The sequence below is a fragment of the Cynocephalus volans genome, chromosome 10 (assembly GCF_027409185.1).
Source record: "Cynocephalus volans isolate mCynVol1 chromosome 10, mCynVol1.pri, whole genome shotgun sequence".
NCBI lineage: Eukaryota > Metazoa > Chordata > Mammalia > Dermoptera > Cynocephalidae > Cynocephalus > Cynocephalus volans.
The window spans coordinates 99,675,120-99,693,769 of NC_084469.1; the positions used below are offsets into that span (position 1 = coordinate 99,675,120).

Genomic DNA, 18,650 nt, shown 5'->3' on the forward strand with positions numbered 1-18,650 from the left:
CCCTTGGCCTAGGACACGCTCCCTCGGGCCCCGCCCCGTGTCCCGTGTACTGTCTACCCCACGCAGCCGGAGTTTTCAATAAAACCCGGACACTGGAGTCTTCGCGCCTTCGCTGTCGCCCCGGGGCTGGGGGTCTCCCTTGCGCAAAGCGGGCGGCTGAGCGGCGCGAGGGGCCAGCTAGGCCTTGTTGGTGGCAGGTCGGAACTCTGGCTGAACCGTGTGGCTTTTCTCTTGCGGGAAAGGAGACGGCGAGGGGGGGCTGGGACTGGGTCCTGCCGAGTTCACGCCGTCCGGCGCCGCGCACCCACCCATGTGCGTGAACTTGTCCTTCTTCGTGTCCGACTTCTGGTGGAAACGTTAGTCGCAGGAGGGGCCCGGCCGCTGGTCCCACTCGCTCCAGGGTCAGGCCTGGAGGCAGAAACTCCGTGTGGGCGAAGAGCGAGGGAGGGGTGGTCGGCGTCTTCTGTTTCCTCCAGCTTTCTTCCAGTCCTGGGCGCAACGATGGGGCTGCAGTGCAGAAGGCAGGCCAGCAGCTGGGCCTGGGGCTCCTAAAGAGGACCCTCCACGGGTGGAGGGTCCCGACTGCTTCGGCCGGGGAAGAAAAGGGCTCTCCCAGGGGTGGGTGGGAGACCGGGAAGTCCTCAGGCCGCACGCTCCTCTCCAGTCGTCCTCACCGTGCCATTTTGTGCTTCTCCGCCCCGTGGGCATTCTTGCCTTGTTCCTTACCTCACTTGTCCTCAGATCCTCAACCAACATCCTCACTAGCCTCCTCCACTCAGAATTCCTTGCCCTTCCTCCCACAGCGCAGGCCCTCCCTCTTCCCAAATGTCCCTGTGGGGAGCTCACCCTCTAGGTCTCTCTTACCCGAGGGTCTCCTGCTTGGCACCAAGAATGATGGACGGCTCCAGGTGGGTAAAAGGACAGCCTGGGACGCTGTGCTGGGCCCTCAGCCCTGTCTCTGTGCCTGGTCCCAGTCTCTTTCACCCTGTGGCCACCCCAGATGCGGTTGCCTACCAGCCTAGGGTCCAAGGAGAAATGTGCCCTGTCCCATAGGGGCACTGCCATCTCCATCCCCAGGAGCCAGTGGAGGAGGCCAGGATGCTCCCTCACTCAAGCTCTGAGTTTTGTGGCAAACCACAGAGGTGTCTCCAGTTGGGCCCTGGTGGGGTCCCCAGCGTCCTTGTTTCCAGACTCTCAGACAAGCCCAATGGTAGAGACTGACTCTTGACATGCTAGGAAGCCAGGACCTCAGGACAGCTCCCATGAAGGACAGTGCAGAACCTCAGGCTTTCTCTGGGGCCTGCCCATCCTGGGGACCAGCTGGGCGGAATTACCCCGGGGGAGCATGAGGGACAGACAGTGACTGCTGGGGCTTCAGTGTTAACTCTGTACGCTGGGAATGGTGCATGTGGCCACAGGAGCTATCGAATATGGTGGAACAGTACATGGGACTTGGCTGACCTAGTGTGTAACTGGCGTGGTGCCCTCCTGCTCAGCAGTTATCAGGCAGCCACAAAGTGGCCCCACACTGGGTGCAGAGGGCAGGGCCTGGCTGGCATTTGCCTCCACCCAATTAAGTTTCTGCTCCCAGGAAGCCTTGCCTGGCTCTGTTCCCACACACCAGCTGGGACTCTGTCTCAGCTCCATAGGGAGCCCCACAAAGGACTCTGCATGTTTGGGACCTCTTCTCCCAGGAGAGTCCCCCACTGTCCCCACATCCAGGCTCAGCTTGTTCTGTGCCCTCGCCTCCTCACTGACCCCCAACACTGTGGTCCATCTGATGACACCCCTCTCGCCTAAGCCCTCCACTGGCTTCCTATTGCTTTCAGTTCAAAACCCAAACTCTCGTTCCTGATTTGAGAAGCTCCCTCCTGGTCTAGCTATGCCCAGGGTCTCTTGTTCTTCCTCCTTGGGGGTGCATGATACGCCTCCTGGTGGTCCTTGCAACATCTGGCCTTTATGCTTTTGTCCTTGGAAAAGGCTCCAACACCACCACCTCCAGGAAGCCTTCCCTGATCTCCCCACACATTTGTCTATTGGGCACTTACCACATCATTGGCAAGCTCACCTCCCCACCCACATGCCTGTCTCCTCCACTACACTGGGGGTCTCTAAGAGCCAGCAGGCACAGTGCAGAGCACCCCAGAAGGCCTCTGAAGTGTGCGCTGAATGATTGCAATGAGATCCTGCTCTTCCTGAAGCCTAGGGATTCGGCATTCCTCCATGTCTCTCAGGGGAGGCCCAAGTTGAGTCCCCCAGGTGGGGTATCATACCCCACCCCGATACTAATCTCTTCCAACTCCCACGCCCTTGCTCACACTGTACCAGTGAATGCCATTCTTCTCTCTCCCACCTCCGACTCCATCAGGAAGCTTCCAAGATCAAAGACAGCCCACACTCTCAGCACTGTTTTGCTGGACCAGGGGCTGGGCATCCAGGGCTGCTCGTGCGTCCCCCACTCCAGGCCTGCCCCACTCAGCGCCCCTTGTCCGTGACTGTGTAAATACACTTTATTTTCCTTCTTTCCCGCCTGGGCGACACGTGGAGTGTGAACAGACAGTGTGCAAAATGGTGGTGGGCAGTGTGGGGGGCACGTGGGAGAGCCCTGACGGTGCCCGCCCTGGTCCCCAGGCTTTGTAACACTGAAGAGTGGGTGACCAGGAAGGGGGCACTGAACAGGGGTCCCCACCCCTGGAAGCGCCAGGGAGACTGCTTGTGACATCACCCTACTCCAGGCTCCAGGAGCACCGAGAGGGTCAGCCCCGAGGGTCATGAGGCCCCAGGGGCTGGGGGGAGGAAGGGGTCTGGGGGGCTTCACTGGACTTTGGCACCGTTCTCAGCGCTGATTCAGCAGAGACCACGGGACCATCACAAGGTAAGGGAAGCCAATTCCCTTGAGAAGCTGCTTCCCTGGGGCCTGGCCCTGGCCTGAGGGTGGGGCTGCGGACACAGGAAAGGAGGGAAGTGGATGGAGGCTGAGAACCCCCACAGAGAGGGTACCCTTCCATCACTGGCCAGGACGAGGTGATGTGTCTCCCACAGGAAGATGTGGGGTGCTGGGGAGAGGGGTCTCTTTACTTCCTTGCAGCTGCTGTGGCCTCAGAGAAACGGGAAAACACTGCCCAGGCCTGGGCTGGTTCCCACAGGCCACTCACACCCCAGGTGGCCCTGCATACAGTAGGGGGGACTTTGGTTTCTGCTGCAGGGGCCACTATGCCTGCACCAGGCAGGAAAGCCCAGCCTGGCCATCTGTCCCCGGCAGCCAAGGGCTGGTCAAGGATGACCGTGTTGCGAGGAGCATCGTGGGGTGCTAACATTCAGCCCAGAGCTGCCCCTCCTTCCTCAGGCTTCCTCCAGCTCCTGGGCCCTTCCCAGCAGGGCCTCCCTTGTCCCAGAAGGAAGTTTGCTGGGAGGAGGGGGCTTCCTGCTCATCAGTCCTGGTGCCCCTGGGTCTTCGGTCCCCAGCCTTCACTGTTAAGAGGGCAGTCCCTGCAGGTAACTGGCCTCGGCACCCTGGAGCGCAGGAGGGCCCGGAGCGGTACAACCAAGATGGGTAAACACTGCTGGGGAGGGACAGCCTGCTGGGGGTCCTGAGGCGCCTCAGGCCCGGGTCCTGCCCTCTGCGCGTTGCCTGGCATGAAGTGTGTTCAGAGCGGCCGGTGGAGGAGCTGGCCGCGGACTGCCCCGGAGCCCCCCGGCGGTGGCAGTTGCTGCCTCCCGGCTCTGGGCGCGCGGGGCACGCCCTCAGTTGTCCAGACCCTGGCTATAGGGCGCGGCCAGCTCGTCGGCCTCGCTGTCTGAGCTGCCCTCGCTGTCCTTGGCCGGCCGCTCCAGACGGCGGAAGAAGCGCGCGTCGCGAGGGGACAGAGGGTAGAGTGCGTCCTGCAAGGCCGCGCCCACGCCCACGCCCACGCCGAGCAGCTCCTCGTCCGATGACGGCAGCGAGTCCTCATCCAGGTGCCGCGCCAGGCTCAGACCGTCGAAAGCCAGTGGGTCCTCGAAGGGCGGCGGGCCCTTCAGCAGCCGCACCTGGGGCGGGGGTACCGGCGCGCTGGAGGCTCGAGCCGACGCGCCCATGCAGGAGTCGGGCCGCCCGGGACCCTCCGACCCGGCCCTCCTAGCCGCGTCCTCCCCAGGGCACGACGTCTGTCACTGACATGCCCCGCGCCCGCCAGGGCCGCCCGGCGCTCACCTCGGCCTTCAGCTCTTCGATCTGGTCCTTGAGCTCGCGGATGTATTGCGACGAGTCTGAGTGGTTCAGCTGGCCCTGGATGCGGCCTTCCTCCCTCTGCGGGGTGGTCCGGGTCCCAAGAGGTCAGAGCAGCGCCCGGCCCGGGGCCTGCCCGGCGCCCGCCCCCGCCCCCGCCGCTCACCTGGATCTCCAGCTCGGCGATGCGCTGCCGCATCTCGGCCACCGCGGCCATGCTGTCCGCCTCCCGCAGGCGCACGGCCATCACCTCCTCCTTGCTCTGGGGAGGGGAGGAGAGGGCGGGTCAAGGGGCGTGGCGGGTCAAGGGGCGTGGCGGGGCGGGTGGGGGGCGCACCTTGCACTCGGCCTCGGCCTGCTTGCGGCGGCTTTCGCTGAGCTGTGTCTGCAGCCCCTTGTTCTGCGCCGCCAGGTACTGCAGCTTCTCCTGCAGCGCCGCGCGCTCCGCCTCCACGCGGTTCAGCAGGTTGCGGTGGATGTGGTCCTGCGGAAGGAAGAGAGGGAGGGCAGACCGGCGGAGGTCGCAGCCTAGCCTCTGACACGGAGTCCCCTCCCGCAGACGGGAGGGCGTTGGAGCCCACCTGCGTCTCGAGTTCCACCACGCGCTGCCGCAGCTCGCGGCCCTCGGCCAGGGCCTGGGCCTCCCGCAGTCGCACGCTCATCAGCTCGTCCTGAAGCTCGCCCAGGACCAGCTTCCGCGGGGACTCCTTCCAGCGGCCGCCGCGGGACAGATGGGCCTGGGGGGGAGGGTCCGAAACTCGAGTGGCCAGCCTCCGCGGGAACTGCCTTCCCCGCGGGGACGGCCCGAGGGGACTTGCGGGCCGCGCTGCCCACCCCGCGTCCCAGCCCGCGCCCTCACCTGCCAGGTGTCTGACAGCTCCTGCAGCTGCAGTCTCAGCTCCCGCGCTGAGGCCACGGCCTCGCCTTCCCGCACCTTGAGCGCCTTCAGTTCCTCCTGCAGCCGCGCCACGTTGTTTTCATCGGGCAACGAGCTGTTCCTCTGGGGAGAGAGAGGTGGTCAGGGCCCCGGGGAGCTGCGCAGACACATGGTGCCCTGCACCCCATGCCACGTTTCCTCTGAGCTCCTCCTTGGGCACAGTGGCTGGGGGAGGGCGGCACCCTGGACCAGAGGATACCTGGGGAACAGGGACCAGACCCATAGGAGCAGACCCCATCTGTGTAACCCCAAGCAGAGATCTTCATCTGTAAACTGGGTGCAGTAACACTCTCTACTCTCACAAGGCTGTCCTAGGACACCCAGTAAATCATGGGTCCTCCATGCACGTCATGGCTGATGACATCAGGTAGGCTGGGGGAGTGAGGGTTGTTAACAGGGGCTCACCCACCTGGGAGTCAGAAATCCACGCCCCTCGGGCCTATGACCAGACTCGGACCTGCCCCAGCAGGAGCTGAGAAGACTGAGTGGCAGCTCCCTGTGCTCCCCCAGGCCAGGCCAGGCAGCCACTCTCCCTGGGGACGGGCTGTGGGCCAGCCCTAGTCCGCATCCTGGCGTCCACAGGGTTCAGCAATGGGGGATTTGTGTTCCAGGCTCTTGGACCAAAATCTAGCTTACTGGACCAAGTCCTCACTGGCCCTTGTTTGGATCTGGGGTTGGGAGTGAGGGTAGCAGGATCTTCTGGATGTGCATTTCCCACCACCTCTTGGTTGGTGATGGGGGCCAAAAGGCCAGTGGCCCTTCAAAAGCTACAGAAGAGACACGGGAGGGAGGGGGGACTCCCCAAACAGCACAGGCATCAGGGGGTGGGGCATGGCTACCGCAGTGTGTGAGCAGGTTCCGGCACCTCCCTTTTTCTGGCGCTCCATGAGAGAGTTGGGTCAATGCCGAGTCAGAAAGCACTTGGGGAGGAACACAGGCCTAGCACCCCCTCCAGGCAGCAGGCAGGGGAGAGTGGACCCTAGTCTGCCCTCGGGTGGTGTCTCTGTGGGAATGGAGGGGGCAGCCCTGATGGGCCTGGGTCTTCCCTTCCCACCCTCCCACTTCCTCCATCCTGGAACCCAGAGCCTGGAGGAGACACATGCAGGTGGGATAGAGTATCCAGAAAGTTCACGAAGGCCACTACACTGCTGGTGTGCTCCACGTGGGGTTCTGCTGTTGTGTGAGCAGGCGGCCAGGCATGAGTGTGTTCTGTGTGTGTGTGTGTGTGCATGTGTGTGTACCCCCAAAGGCTTGGGAGGGTCTGGGGGCAAGGTGTCCAACTTCCCATCCTCCCAGATCCTCTTGTGCAGACCACGGGGGAAGGGGCAGGTGCCGAGTGAGCCAGTGAGGCACCCCAGGTTGGAAAGTAGCAGGCAGAGGATGCCTCCTCTGCAGGAACTGACCGGGGTGGGGGTGGGGGGATTCTGACCTGGGGACACTCCCCGCTGGTCACCCTGGCTGCCCCTTCTCCTTGGCTCTCAAAGCTTACCCAGGGCCCCCACCCCAACACCTGCCCACCCACCCAGTCGCACCTTCTCCATGTCTAGAACCTTGTCCTGCATTTCCCGAAGGGCACCCAGGGTTTCTGTCTCCCGCAGCCGCGACTGCTCCAGCTCTGTCTCCAAATGGGACACAAAGTCCTCGGTGAGGCGTGGGTTCTCCTGGGGGAGGCAGAGCGCTGCACTGGGTCCCAGGCTGTGGCTGCGGGCTGGGCAGACTCCATGCTAGCTGGCTGTGGGCCCAGGCTTCAGCCCCCTGCCATGCTCTGTGTCTAGGAGTCCTGGCATCTGTGCAGCTGGCTGGGCTGAGCCACTCTCCTGGGAAAGCCACACAGAGGGGACTTTCCATGGCCTCAGGATGTCCCTCGGGGGACGCCAACGACTGTGGTTTCCCGGGATCACCGGGTAGGGGTGGAGGATGGGTTTCTGCTGTGCGGTCAGTGGCTTAACCACACATGGGGATGAGGGCGCTGCCTCGGGCAGGGGTGGGGCTCCAGGCTACGTGTCCTGTCTCTTCTCCTCCCTCCTCTACATCCCCTGCTCTGCCACCACTTCAAAACAGGAAAGCTTGGGGGAAAAGTCTGCTGGGATCACTCTCAGTGCCCAGAAGCCTTCTCAGGGGCACTCCAGTGGGGGACCCAGGAGTGATGGATGCTGCGAAGCTCAGGCTGCCACCTGGGCCTGATAAAGGAGAACTAGCCCCTGGGTTGTGGCCCCCTCTTGCTGTCCTGATGGCCTAGCCCAGCCCCTCTTGTCTGCCACCCCTTCCTCAGCAAGAGATTCCTTCACTGGCGTCCTGCTCCCTGCCCTTGACCACTATGTGTCTCTGAGATCCAAGGGTGCAGTGCCCAGATGGGCTCCAGGCCCTGTGTGGATCCCCTCCCAGGCTGTGCCTTCTCCAGGCCACCACCTCTGCCTGCAGTGGGCTCCTTTTGGGCCTGAGGATGTGAACCTGGACTCACGCATCTCTGCATCCCCCCATGACCAGAGCTCAGGGGCGGCTGGTAAAGTCTCTCTGACTGGCCTAAAAGGGGACATCGTGCCATGGGGGGTGGTGGATGAGCTCAGCCTCAGTTTCCCTATCAGTATGCTAACTCAAAGCAAGGTGGGACTACAGTGCTCACAGGCTCTGAGGGTCCCAGTGCTGGTGTTATACCAATGTGGCCCATGAGGGGCAAGCGAGAAATAGTGCAGCTCTGCCCCACCTCCCCAGGGCCAACGGAGCAACTTGAATCCCACAGCCAAGGCCTGAGCTAAGGTCTCCAGAGCTGGAGGCCAGAGCCAGGGGGTGGGGGCGCCCCCTGAGCAGATAGATGATCCTTCCTGCTTAAGCCCCCATGGTTTCTCCAAATCAGAGACCTACACCCCACTGCCAGGCCCTGCCAGGTCAGCCCTGGACTACAGGTAGCTGGCAGTGCCTACAGCATCTCCCTGCCTCCAGGCTTGGGCTATGCACCTGCGGGCAGTTCCTCCAATAACGAAGGCCACCTGTTGGGTACAGCTGCAGGAAAACCCTAAATGCCCCTTCCTGGAAGAGAAGCGGACTTTTTGAGTGGTGCTGTACCTTATGGGACTGCCAGCACCAGATCCAGAGTTCACACCCCACAATAGACAGGGGCTGCCCCTCACCTGCCAGCTCAGAGCGTTGGGCACAGACCAGACTTCTTGCTCCCCAAACGACCCTGACTACCCCACTGCCCTCTTCTGAGGGCAAAGTCCTGGCACTGGAGGAGGGAGATCCCACCCTGCATGGCTGGCCGGAACGGGGGTGGGGGGGAGCCCAATGATCCTTCAAACCCTTAGGAGATGCAAGGGCTCCCCCAAGGAGTCACAGCCCCGTTTGGTGTGGCTGTGTGCCTGTGCCAGGGAGGGGACCCTTCAGGGACAGCCTGGTTCTCGGAGGCCTCCGTGCTGGGGACCAGGGAGGTAGACTGCCTGGGTCTCAAAGCAGACACCCACCGGGTGGCGGGGAATGGTAATCACCGGAAGCATCTGAGTCTGGGGCCACTCGCTGTGGGGAGGGGCTCGGGGAGAACCTGCTCTTCTCTGGGTCCCCCTCCCCTCGGGAAGGAACAGGAAGACCACGGGCTGAGGCAGGGCTGAGGCAGGGCTGATCCGAGGCCTGAAGGCCGCCGGCTTGGGGCGTGGGCGTGGCCCCGCCCGGAGATCCCGCCCCCGCGGCCGGTACCTGCTGCTCCTGCAGCTGGCGGATGGTGCTCTGAGCCTTCTGCAGGTCCTCGGCCGCCGAGCTGCACTGCTGCCGCACCACTGCCAGCTCCCGTTTGATGACGTAGTTCTCCTCGGCCTCCTGAGCCCGTGTCACCTGCCCCTGAGCACAGCGAGGATGGGGAGGAGGGCGTGACCCTCTGTTCCTACTCCAGGCCCTGCCTTGGGCCACAGCGGGGAGGTGCGGGGAGGGGCAGAGAGGGCGGAGATGCGGGGAAGTGAGAGGAGCGAGGCCTCCCGCACTCAGAGCCTGGCATGGGGTGCCCCATTGGGCCTGGGGACGTGGGCGGGGGACAGGCAGGAACAGACCACCCTGGGCCCAGGCTCTGCCAGGCTTAAATGGCGATGGAAGCTGCCCACAGCTCCCCCACCCCCCGTTCTGGCTTTTGGTCTCTGCCCCAGGTGAGGTGCGGAGAAACAAGTCCTTTTCCAGGGCCAATCGCACAGCAGAGGTCACCTCTGCCCGTTCATGCCGGGCTCTGATGGTGAGGATGGGGGTTGGGGGCAGTCACAGCCCCAGTGGCTCCCTGGGGCTGGCTGTCTTCACTGGCCTAGGAGGTGGAATACACCTCTCCCAGGGGTCTCCACCTGCCTGGGGCTGAGATCCCTCTCCCCCACCTCATCTTCTCACCCCACCCAATTGGGGTCCCCCATTCCAGACTCAGAGCCACCAGTTGGCAGGTGGAAGCTTCCAGATCAAGCCATTCAAGATGAGGTGGCAGCAGAAGCAGGCGAGTGAGAGAAGATGGCAGGCTTTGCAGGTAGGAGCAGAGAGGAGCAGCGTGAGGGGCCAGATGGGCAGGGTGTGTGTGTAGCTCAACACACACCAGGGCCTGAAGCTGATATGCTCTTAGGGTCCCTGAGCCCTCCTGGTTTCCTAACCAAGTCCCTTGGAGGAAGGAAGCTTTCTGTACATGTGCATGTATGTTCACACCCAGACACACTCACAGACACCCTCCTCTCCCCAGGAAAGCCTCTGTCTCCCCCAGAAGCAGTCCCCAGCTGCCCCATGCATGGTGCCAGGCCTGCCCCCCTCAACCCCGGAATGGTAGCAGCCAGGGAAGAGGCGGTTACTGGCTGTCATGTGCAGGGACCAGGGAAGGGGCCAGGATGGAAACCGGAGAGGGAGACGAAAGCTACAGTACCTGGATTAACCTATCAGCCAGAGCAGCGCTCTCCTGCCCGGTGGGCGGGCGGGCGAAGGGGGTTCCGAGCGACAGGGGGAGGAGGCAGAGCGGAAGGCGAAGGGACAGGAGTGGGGAGAGACAGACAAGAACCACTTGTCACTAACGCGGTGGACTATCTCTAGAAGCAGGGGAGAGAGGAGTGAAGACCAGAGAACCAGCAAGAGAGGACCCGGAGGAAGACCAAAGCCAGAGCCAGCTCCGTCCCAGAGAGGGGATCGTGTGTGATGGAGAGGTTGGGGTGCCCAGGGATGCTGAGGAGCTGCAGGGCTGGGACACCCATGGTCCCATGCTCCAGGGCCACCCAGGCTGGAGTGGGCTGGGAAAACTCAGCACTGACCCCTCCAGAGAGGATAGGGATTGGGGATGTGTTTGAATTTTGAGGCAGAACAAGAATTGAAGCTTTGGGACAAGGGCAATAGAATCCTGTTGACGACCCGCTCCCTGTGGTCTGTGGAGGATCAAGAGAGAACAAGGAAGCAGGAAGTGGGGACCCCAGGGCTTGGAGCCCAGGAAAGCCCCTAATTCCACCCCCATTTTTAACATTGGGTCCAGGGTCAAGGCTGTGGCTCCCCACCATGGCTGCCCCTTCCTCCTCCGCTGTCTCTTTCTTTTCTTTCTTTTGAGGGCGAGACTTCCAAATTACAGGGTGGGGTGCCTTGCAGCCCAGTGATCGGGCTCCTCCATCAAAGCAGTAGTTCTGTCCCCCCGCACCTCCTCCCCACAGCCTGGGTGGGCACAGAACACAAGCGGATTGCTGTGTTTGCAGTTCTCTTGGGTTATACCTCAGCCCCAACCCCAGGGTTAATCACGATGCGATCGAGTGGAGGCTTCCCAGAGCCCCCAGTCACAGGGCAGCCCACATCTCAGGGGAGTTCATAGGATTCACTGCACGCTTCTCAGAGCCTGCTGGCTCAGGGCAGGACCTGGGACTGGGGCAGGGGGGCAGGGGGCTGGCTGGCTCCCCAGCTGCTTCCTGCCCAGCTGCTTCCTGCGAGAGACCTGGAGGATTTGGAGCCCCAGGCTGGTGGCCACACCCCTCACCTTCTCTAGGGTCTCAATCCGTTGTTTCAGGAGCCGGTTCTCAGTCCGAAGCCTCTATGGGGGTGGGGGGAGAGCATGTCAGAGCGGGTCCTCACTCCTGTACACACATACCCCTCATTCACCCACCAACCAGGCCGGTGCTGTTAGGTGTCAGGCTACCTCCAGGCAGGACAATGCCAGCATCTTATGTTCTGGGTCAGCAATTTCAGAAAACAGGGCCAATTTCTGTTTAGAATGGCCCATTTAAAAAAAAAAAATTGGGGGGTGGTGGGGGCTGCTGGCTGGTTAGCTTACTTGGTAGAGCGTGGTCATGATAACACCAGGGTCAAGAGTTTGGATCCCCATACCAGCCAGCCACCAAAAAAAAAAAAGCGTTTTTTAAAAAACAAACCTTGGCTTAATAAAAGTAACGTGAGAGTTTTCATGGCTCTGTGGCCCCCAAACTCCCCTGAGAAGTCTGTTCCATCCCACGTTTGCGTCTGTCAAGGGCAAAGGCCTCTGTGTTTTGGAGGAACCTGCTGTCAGACAGCCCCCCGCCCCACATTGCTTTGCTCCAAGCTCCTGGGTTAAATTCTGGGAGGACAGCCTCCTCCCAGAGTTTGGGCCTTGAGCGCCGAACACATATGCTTGCTTTGGCTCCACAACTATATTTCCGTGACTTGCCAAAAGCAAGCTGTCCCCCAGAGGTTGTCACTTTCCCCGGCTGGGGTTTCAGAGATGTCTCCCTCGCTTCCACCTCCTATTCTGCACTGATGGACATTGGTTAGATATTTGCGGAGTTAGGTCCCCCTACAGCCCCTCTGGGAAGCAGGTGAGTTTTACATACATGTTGTATCTAGTCTGTCCCTGCGTCCCCATTACGAAATAGGTACAGAAATATTTGGATCAGCAGATGAGTGAGGGTCTTGCCTTGCTGTGGGTCACACAGAACATTTCCTGGGTTTCATCCGGGAAGAAAAAGTGATGGAAACACCCAGAATGTTTCCAAGAAGCAACTGCAGTCAAAGAAAATTGTAGACTTGATGGTCATTGACTCATGTCATAGGTGGGGAAACTGAGTCAGAATGGGGCAGGGCCTTGCATGAGCCTCCCAGCTCGGCCACGTCAGAGCCATCTCAGCACAGGCCTCTGTCCCTTATGGCGATCTGAAGCCCTGACCCCTAGACTCTGACACCTGAGCTGCTCTGCCCCTTCCCTGGCCTCAGCCGGTCACTGTACCAAGCAGAGCCATTCTTGGTGGAGTTGGACATGCCAGACCAACTCCCCCCTTTCTTGCTTACTCTAGAGGGAAAATGAGAAAAAACGAGCGAGAACTATGTGGGGCTGTATATTAACTAAGTTTTTAAAAAATTTTTTTGTATTTTATGATGCTTTGGCATCCTGGGGCCTTGCTACTTCTGGAGAGATTGCTTCTCCCAGGGCTAGCTAATTCCTAGAGATAGCAAACAACCTGCCTGTCAGTGCAACTTTCATTTACAAACCAACCCATCCAGAGTCCAGACCCCCTACCACCTCTTTTATCTAACACTTACACACCGAGCCAATTATTTCCCCTAAATCGCCCCAGGGCCAGGTACTGGAAAACTGTGGATCCCTGCAGTCCAGGTCCCTATAGCCCAGAGGCAGCTGAAATTATTCAAACTATCCAATCCAAAGCCTGCTCAGACCTGCCCACCCTGCCTCTATGTTCCTTCCTGCAGAAGCCACACTAAGAGCTCTGGGCCATGCTTTCCCCCTCGTTCCTTCTGCTACCTGACTGACCCTGGTATTTCCCCATGTGGCCCTGTCTGGCATGGTCTGCTCCCTCCTCTTGGGAACTGTAAGTAATAAACTCTTCTTTCAAAGGCAGTTGTTTCTGTATCTGTCACCTTGCCTTACTTGATTAAAACAAATCCTTGGTATATTTTAAGACAGCCTAAAGGCGAAAGAGAGAAGGACGTGTCCATGTGAGAAGGCATCTGCCTGAATCCTTTAAGGCCTCTGGTGCTCTCTACTGTGTCCTTGCCTTCTGCTGGCCTCTCATGGTCACCAGATAGGAGCAAGCCCTTGTCTGTACACAGGTGGGACAGACACACACGTGTGGACTGCTGCACCAGTTAAGCTGCCATTCCTGAGAAAGGAAGATGCTTCAAATCTCAGGATACAAAACTATTTCTGGAAAACATACAGATGGGTCCAGGACAGTGATGCCTTCTTCCCACCTCAGGCATGGATGGCAAGTGACCTGGATTCTAATCGAGGTTCCGCCCCTGCCTTTCTAGAGAAGGTAGGGATGATGGTGGTGATGGTGATGATGATGGTAGTAATAATAATAATAATAATAATTTGAACAGCAGAGCAAAACAAATATTTTGCAGAAGGGGCCAAAGAAGCTCAGAGAGGTGAATTCACCTGCCGGGGTCACACAGCTGGTCTGGGTGGAGCTGGGATTTGAACCCTGGTCTGTGAGACTCCAGTCTCAGCCATTGTGTGACTCTGCCCCTGAAGAGGAGAGAGCCAGGCTGTGTTGGGGTTTGTGTCCATGACTTTCCTCCTCACTGGACTGGGGCAGGGGTTGCACATAGCCCATGCTCAGTTAATGCTCGTTTAGTGAATAACGAAATCATGTGTGGAGGGATGCCATCTTCCAGGATGGTGATAGAGGCTCTGACACTTGGGGAACCCCTGACCTAGTGGGGCTGGTGGGCCAGGTACTAGGGGAACTTGGGGCCCTGGGGGAGGGGCACCTGTACCATGACCTGCACACCCTGGTGTCGGGCCCCTACCTGCTTCGGCTCTCCCACTTGCCCCCTCAAACCCCGGGGGCTCCCCCAAACACAGCCTTCTTAATATTCTTCCAGCCTACCAGGCACGCTGCTGCCTTGGTCCTTTTGCACCTGATTCCCTGGGCCTGGGGCATTTCCCCAGGTCAGCCTTGCCCCCCATCTGCACATTTTTATCCAGAGCATTTTATGGAGTCCACATTCTATTTTAGTGGTTTATTGACTGTCTCCCCATGATACCGGCAGCCGCGAGAAGGCAGGGGCCTTGACTGTCCTGTATACCTCTGTGTTGCCAGCACTGAGAACAAGAACAGGACTGGCTGGAGCAGGCGCTCACATGCTGGCCTGGCAGTGAAGGAAGGGACAGGTAGGCAGAGGGACGACCCCTCAGAGGCCAAGGCCACCTGCCAAGGACAGCCTGGTCTGCCTTGTGCACTGGTCAGGGCCTCCCTCTAGTGGCCGAACTCTAGAGCAGGGGGTGGGGGGCCCAGGAACAGCCCACCCCTATCCCCTCCCCCAGGGCCCTGGGACTCACTTTGATCTCTATCTGCTCCTCCATCTCCTTGCTCTTCATGGCTGCATACTCCTTCTCCAGCCTGCAGAGGGGGAGAATCAACACGGTTACTATCCCACCCTCAGGAGCTCTCCACCTCCCGTGAGCACCCTGGCTGTTCGGCACTGACCTCTTCATCTTCTTGGGGTTGTACTTGACTTGGTAGGCCTTGAGGACCAGCTTGTCTGGGCAGCTGTCAAACTGGTGGGGGATCACCCTCTGGAAGTACTGTGGGGCATAGGCGGTCACCAACATGTGGGCCCTGACCACCAGGGCCCCCTGATCCCCTGCTGCCCTGGAGGAGGTGGGGAACCAGTCTGCCTGGAGCATTGTTGCCATTTCCCAGCACAGGGCCTGGCCTGTCATGGGCACTCAGTGTTTGTGCAGTGAATCGCCTGCTTTCCTAAGCTGCCTGCCGCCAGGGTTTAGGTTTCCAGGAGAGAAGCAGGTGGGGGAGCTCCTGAGGACGAAGGCTGGGGGTGGGTGGGGTCTGAGCACAGTGAACCTTCACAGAAAAAGGGGGGTGGACATGCGGGGGCCCCTCAAGCCTCTGCAAAGGGTTAAGGTAAACTGGGGGTGGACAGGGCTCCTGCTCCTCAGCCCAGCTGGCCCCCTCTGGCAGCGGCAGACAATGGGCACCCGTGTTTGGGACACAACTGTGGCCTTTGTGCATTCTTCCCTGAAGCACCAGCTGGAGGACGCTGGGAGGGGGCAGGGGCCTGCATGGTGGGGAAATGGCAGTGGGAGGCAGGGGTCCTCTTCTCCAGCAGGCAGGGCTGCCAGGGCAGGCTGGGGTGGGCCAGGTGTGAAGCTGCCCTAGGCCTCTCACTCCCTCTTGCGTCCTTGCCAGACCAAGTGGCTGGGACTGAAACCACATCCAAAGACTCGTGGTTTGGCCACTGTTATATTTGCCAACAGGCTTTGAGGGACCCAGAGCAGGGGGCAGGAGGGAGAGGTGGGCTCGGCCTGGGCATAGGCCTTTCTCTCTCCCTCCTGCCAGGCTGTTGGCCCTGGACTGTGTCTGGCAGAGCCTGGGGGCTCCTCAGGGCCCACTCTGGTCCCTCAGGGAGGCCTCAGGGGACAGAGCAGATGAATAGGATCTGGGATGCTCAGGAACACCACCTTTGTCCCCAGAAGCCAGGCCCTCCCATCTGGCTCTGGCCCTGCTGGCCCACCTGGGACATCCCCTCCATGTCCAGCTGCATCAGCTCTGTCTGGTTCACCTGCAGCAGGGCGAGGCCCACCCGGAACACGATCTCCAGCCCCTGCAAAGGTGTTGGCAGCAGTGGGTCTCCTGTTCCTCCTCCCCAGGTCCTGTCTCTTCCTCCGGTCATTTCCAGGGTGGGGCATGACTTGTTCCATCCGGAGTGGACCTGGTGGGGGATGACCCGCCAGGGTCTCACCTCATACATAAAGATGTCGAAGATGCGGGTGGCGACGGGCAGTGGGAAGGTGGTCAGGAAGAGCGTGAGGAACCAGGACGAGGCGTACATGGACGTGTGGAAGCTCTGGGAGCGGAAGTGGGTGTTGAGGTCTGGGAGCTGCTCCTGTGGGGTAGGAGGAGGCCAGGTGGGCACAGTAAGGGGGGCGCTGGGCATGACTCCCTCCCACCCAGAGGTGTTGGGCCTTGGTGCCCCTGCTTCCAGGGAACCTTCCCTGACCTGCCCTGGACAGCCCTTGACTCCCTTTCTTGGGGCTCCTTGGCACTGTGCTTGGGGGAGGCCAAAACAGCCCAGATCTTTGAATAGCACAATGGGGAAGGGGAGGACACAAGTAGGGGTGGCACAAGCTGCAACAGCTCATGGGGTCCTCACGATCACCCCAAGAGAGAGCTTTTGAGGCTCAGGGGGGTTAGTTTGCTCCCAAGGTCACCTGGAGAGTGAGAGGCGAGTGAGGGCGGGTTGGAACACTGCCCTTGGTGAGAGCCCCTCACAGCTCACCTGGTGAAGCTTGGTGCACAGCAGTTTCACTGCCCTGAACTACAGGCTGCTGGAAAGTGACAGACCACTGGGGAAACTGAGGCTGGGAGAGCCGTTAGGACCCGGGGCTTCCTCCTGGAGCCAGGGACTCTCTGTGCTTGGCCGAGGGAGGACTTGGCTACCCAGCCTGAGGTGGGGTCGCCTCTTCTCTGTGGGCCCAGGACACCTGCTTGCAGCACTATCAGGTCCCCTTGAGCTACAGCATGGCCTGTCATCCTAGCCCGAGGAGTGGGGCCCTGATATCCAGGCGTGTCCCCAAGCACATGGCCCCACCTGACACTGGCTTCTGGAGCAGGCCTGTGTGTACGTGTGTGTGTATGACTGTGTGTGTGTATGTGCGTGCTCTCTCGCGAATGCGGAGCTTCTGTCTGCCAGCCAGGGGCGGGCCCTGCGGGGGCTGCTATTTATAAACAGAGACGTCTGCGGCTCTCTGGGAATCAGAAGCGGCAGGCAGATAACACTTTCCCCCTTCCACCACACCTGGGAGGGAGCAGATGGGGGTGGGGGGAGCTGTGGGTGTGTCTGATTGGAGCCATTTCTACCCCCCTGCCTTAGCAGTCCTGGAAGTCCCCACTGCAATTGGGGGGCCCCGCCTTGTCTCTCCAAGCATCCTCAAGGCAGTGCTGTGCAGCCCTGTGGGGACAGCAGCCCCTCTTGGAGGTGAAACGTTCCAGCTGTGATTTCTCAGGCCTGGGATTTTCAGTCCGAGAGACTCCTGGGGACAGCCTAGGGTGGCACCCCTGGGTGGGGACCCCAGCCCTGCTCACCTGCAGCATGTATTCGAACTGGTAGATGCAGAGCCCTAACTCAGCCATGGTGGGCTTGAAGAGCTCCCGCAGCCGATACTCCTGCATCAGCCTCACGAACACGCAGAAGGCCTCTTCCTCGGGCATCTGGGGAGGCGGGAACTCTGAGTGCACGCAGGGTGGGGTGGGGGGACCCTGGTGTGCATGGGGGCCTGTTTCTGTTCTCTCTCTCTTTTTCTTTTTTGGTGGTTTGCCAGTATGGGGATCTGAGCCCTGGACCTTGGTGTTATAACACAGTGCTCTACTGAGCTAACTGGCCAACCCTGCTCTGTTTACTTTCATTGAACACTAACTGTGCCTGGCTACCTGGACACTTGCAACAAAACCTACTACATATGGTTATCACTGTTTTACTGATGTAAAACCTGAGGTCGAAGTCACCTGCTGTGGGCCACCTGGCAGGAAACAGGGGAGCTGGGACTTGAACCTGGGTCTGGCTGTTGCCGGCAACCACAATGCTGTCCAGTCCCAACTGTCTCCATTCTCCCATCCTAAGCCTTCTAGTTTCTCTGGAGGAACCCCTCAGACCCTATAAACACCACGCTGTCTGATCTGAGCCCTCCTGAGGTCCCTGTCCAATGTGGGGAGGTGACAGAGAAGGCCCTGCATGGCTGCCCCTCTAGCCCAGCCAGGACAGGGCACAGCCACTGGAGGCTTGGCCTGAAGATTGTCAGGGGTCGCAGGTGCATGGAGAGGGAGGCTCTGACCTAGGATGACACTGCATGGAGGGAACACTCTGCTTGTGTCCACCTCTTGGGGGCACCTGGCCGCAGGCCACCTACCTGCATGAGGAGCAGGCCCACAATGAAGGCGCTGCCCTGGCAGTAGCCCACCTCCCGGTCTACCAGGGAGTACGCCTGGAAGGGAATGATGTGGTGTGAGGGCAGGGTCCTGCCCGCTCAGCAAAGCAGGCCAGTGTGGGAACTGCTCCTTCAGGAGGGGCTGGGGAGCCCTGGGCCTCACCTTCATGACGTTGAAGAGGACTTCCTGGCCCAGGCTGTCCTGGCCCTTGAAGAACTCGTGCTCTGGGTAGGTGCGGGCGATGTCCCTGCGGATCAGCTTCTCGCATGGTGATGACATCTTGAGCAGCTCTGAGTACTGGTTTTTGACTGGCATGTCTGTGGCACTGCACAGAAGCTGCCACACGATGGCCCGGAAGTGGTGCGGGATGCCCTTTCGGATCAGTTCCTGGCCACGGGGTGGGGCAGGGAGTGGGAGGCTGGGGCTGGTCTCTGTCCCAGTCCAGCTTCCCCATGGCCACCCAGTCTAGTCCCTCCGGTGTGGTCTGCCCATGCCTTGCCATGCTGCAGATCAAGAATCCACAGTGCCTAATGCTCTGCCCCTAATTCTTTGTGGACACTGCAGGGCAGAAAGCAAACGGGCACCAGAGTTGCTGGGGCCTATTCAACCCTACCCCTCCCTCTCCCTTGTCTCTGGGCCCTGGCAGGATACC

General features: G+C 60.3%; 1 protein-coding gene across 3 annotated transcripts in view; it reads right to left on the reverse strand.

Annotated features, from left to right (window-relative positions):
• Positions 1 to 2,492: 2,492 nt before the first annotated feature.
• Positions 2,493 to 18,650, reverse strand: part of EVI5L (ecotropic viral integration site 5 like) — a 29,928-nt gene continuing 13,770 nt past the window's right edge. For 2 of the 3 annotated variants that reach the window (XM_063110897.1, XM_063110898.1), the window contains exons 4-20: positions 18,161 to 18,385; positions 17,980 to 18,054; positions 17,159 to 17,284; positions 15,816 to 15,959; positions 15,588 to 15,677; positions 14,543 to 14,640; positions 14,395 to 14,455; positions 11,098 to 11,151; positions 10,015 to 10,047; positions 8,832 to 8,972; positions 6,677 to 6,805; positions 5,067 to 5,207; positions 4,789 to 4,944; positions 4,545 to 4,691; positions 4,374 to 4,469; positions 4,193 to 4,288; positions 2,493 to 4,029 (exon numbers count right to left, since the gene is read on the reverse strand). In XM_063110897.1, coding sequence (XP_062966967.1) covers positions 3,745 to 4,029; positions 4,193 to 4,288; positions 4,374 to 4,469; positions 4,545 to 4,691; positions 4,789 to 4,944; positions 5,067 to 5,207; positions 6,677 to 6,805; positions 8,832 to 8,972; positions 10,015 to 10,047; positions 11,098 to 11,151; positions 14,395 to 14,455; positions 14,543 to 14,640; positions 15,588 to 15,677; positions 15,816 to 15,959; positions 17,159 to 17,284; positions 17,980 to 18,054; positions 18,161 to 18,385 — 2,097 coding nt within the window. In that variant the 3' untranslated portion in view covers positions 2,493 to 3,744. The remainder of the gene's footprint in view (positions 4,030 to 4,192; positions 4,289 to 4,373; positions 4,470 to 4,544; positions 4,692 to 4,788; positions 4,945 to 5,066; positions 5,208 to 6,676; positions 6,806 to 8,831; positions 8,973 to 10,014; positions 10,048 to 11,097; positions 11,152 to 14,394; positions 14,456 to 14,542; positions 14,641 to 15,587; positions 15,678 to 15,815; positions 15,960 to 17,158; positions 17,285 to 17,979; positions 18,055 to 18,160; positions 18,386 to 18,650) is intronic. The other variant, XM_063110896.1, reaches the window with a different exon arrangement.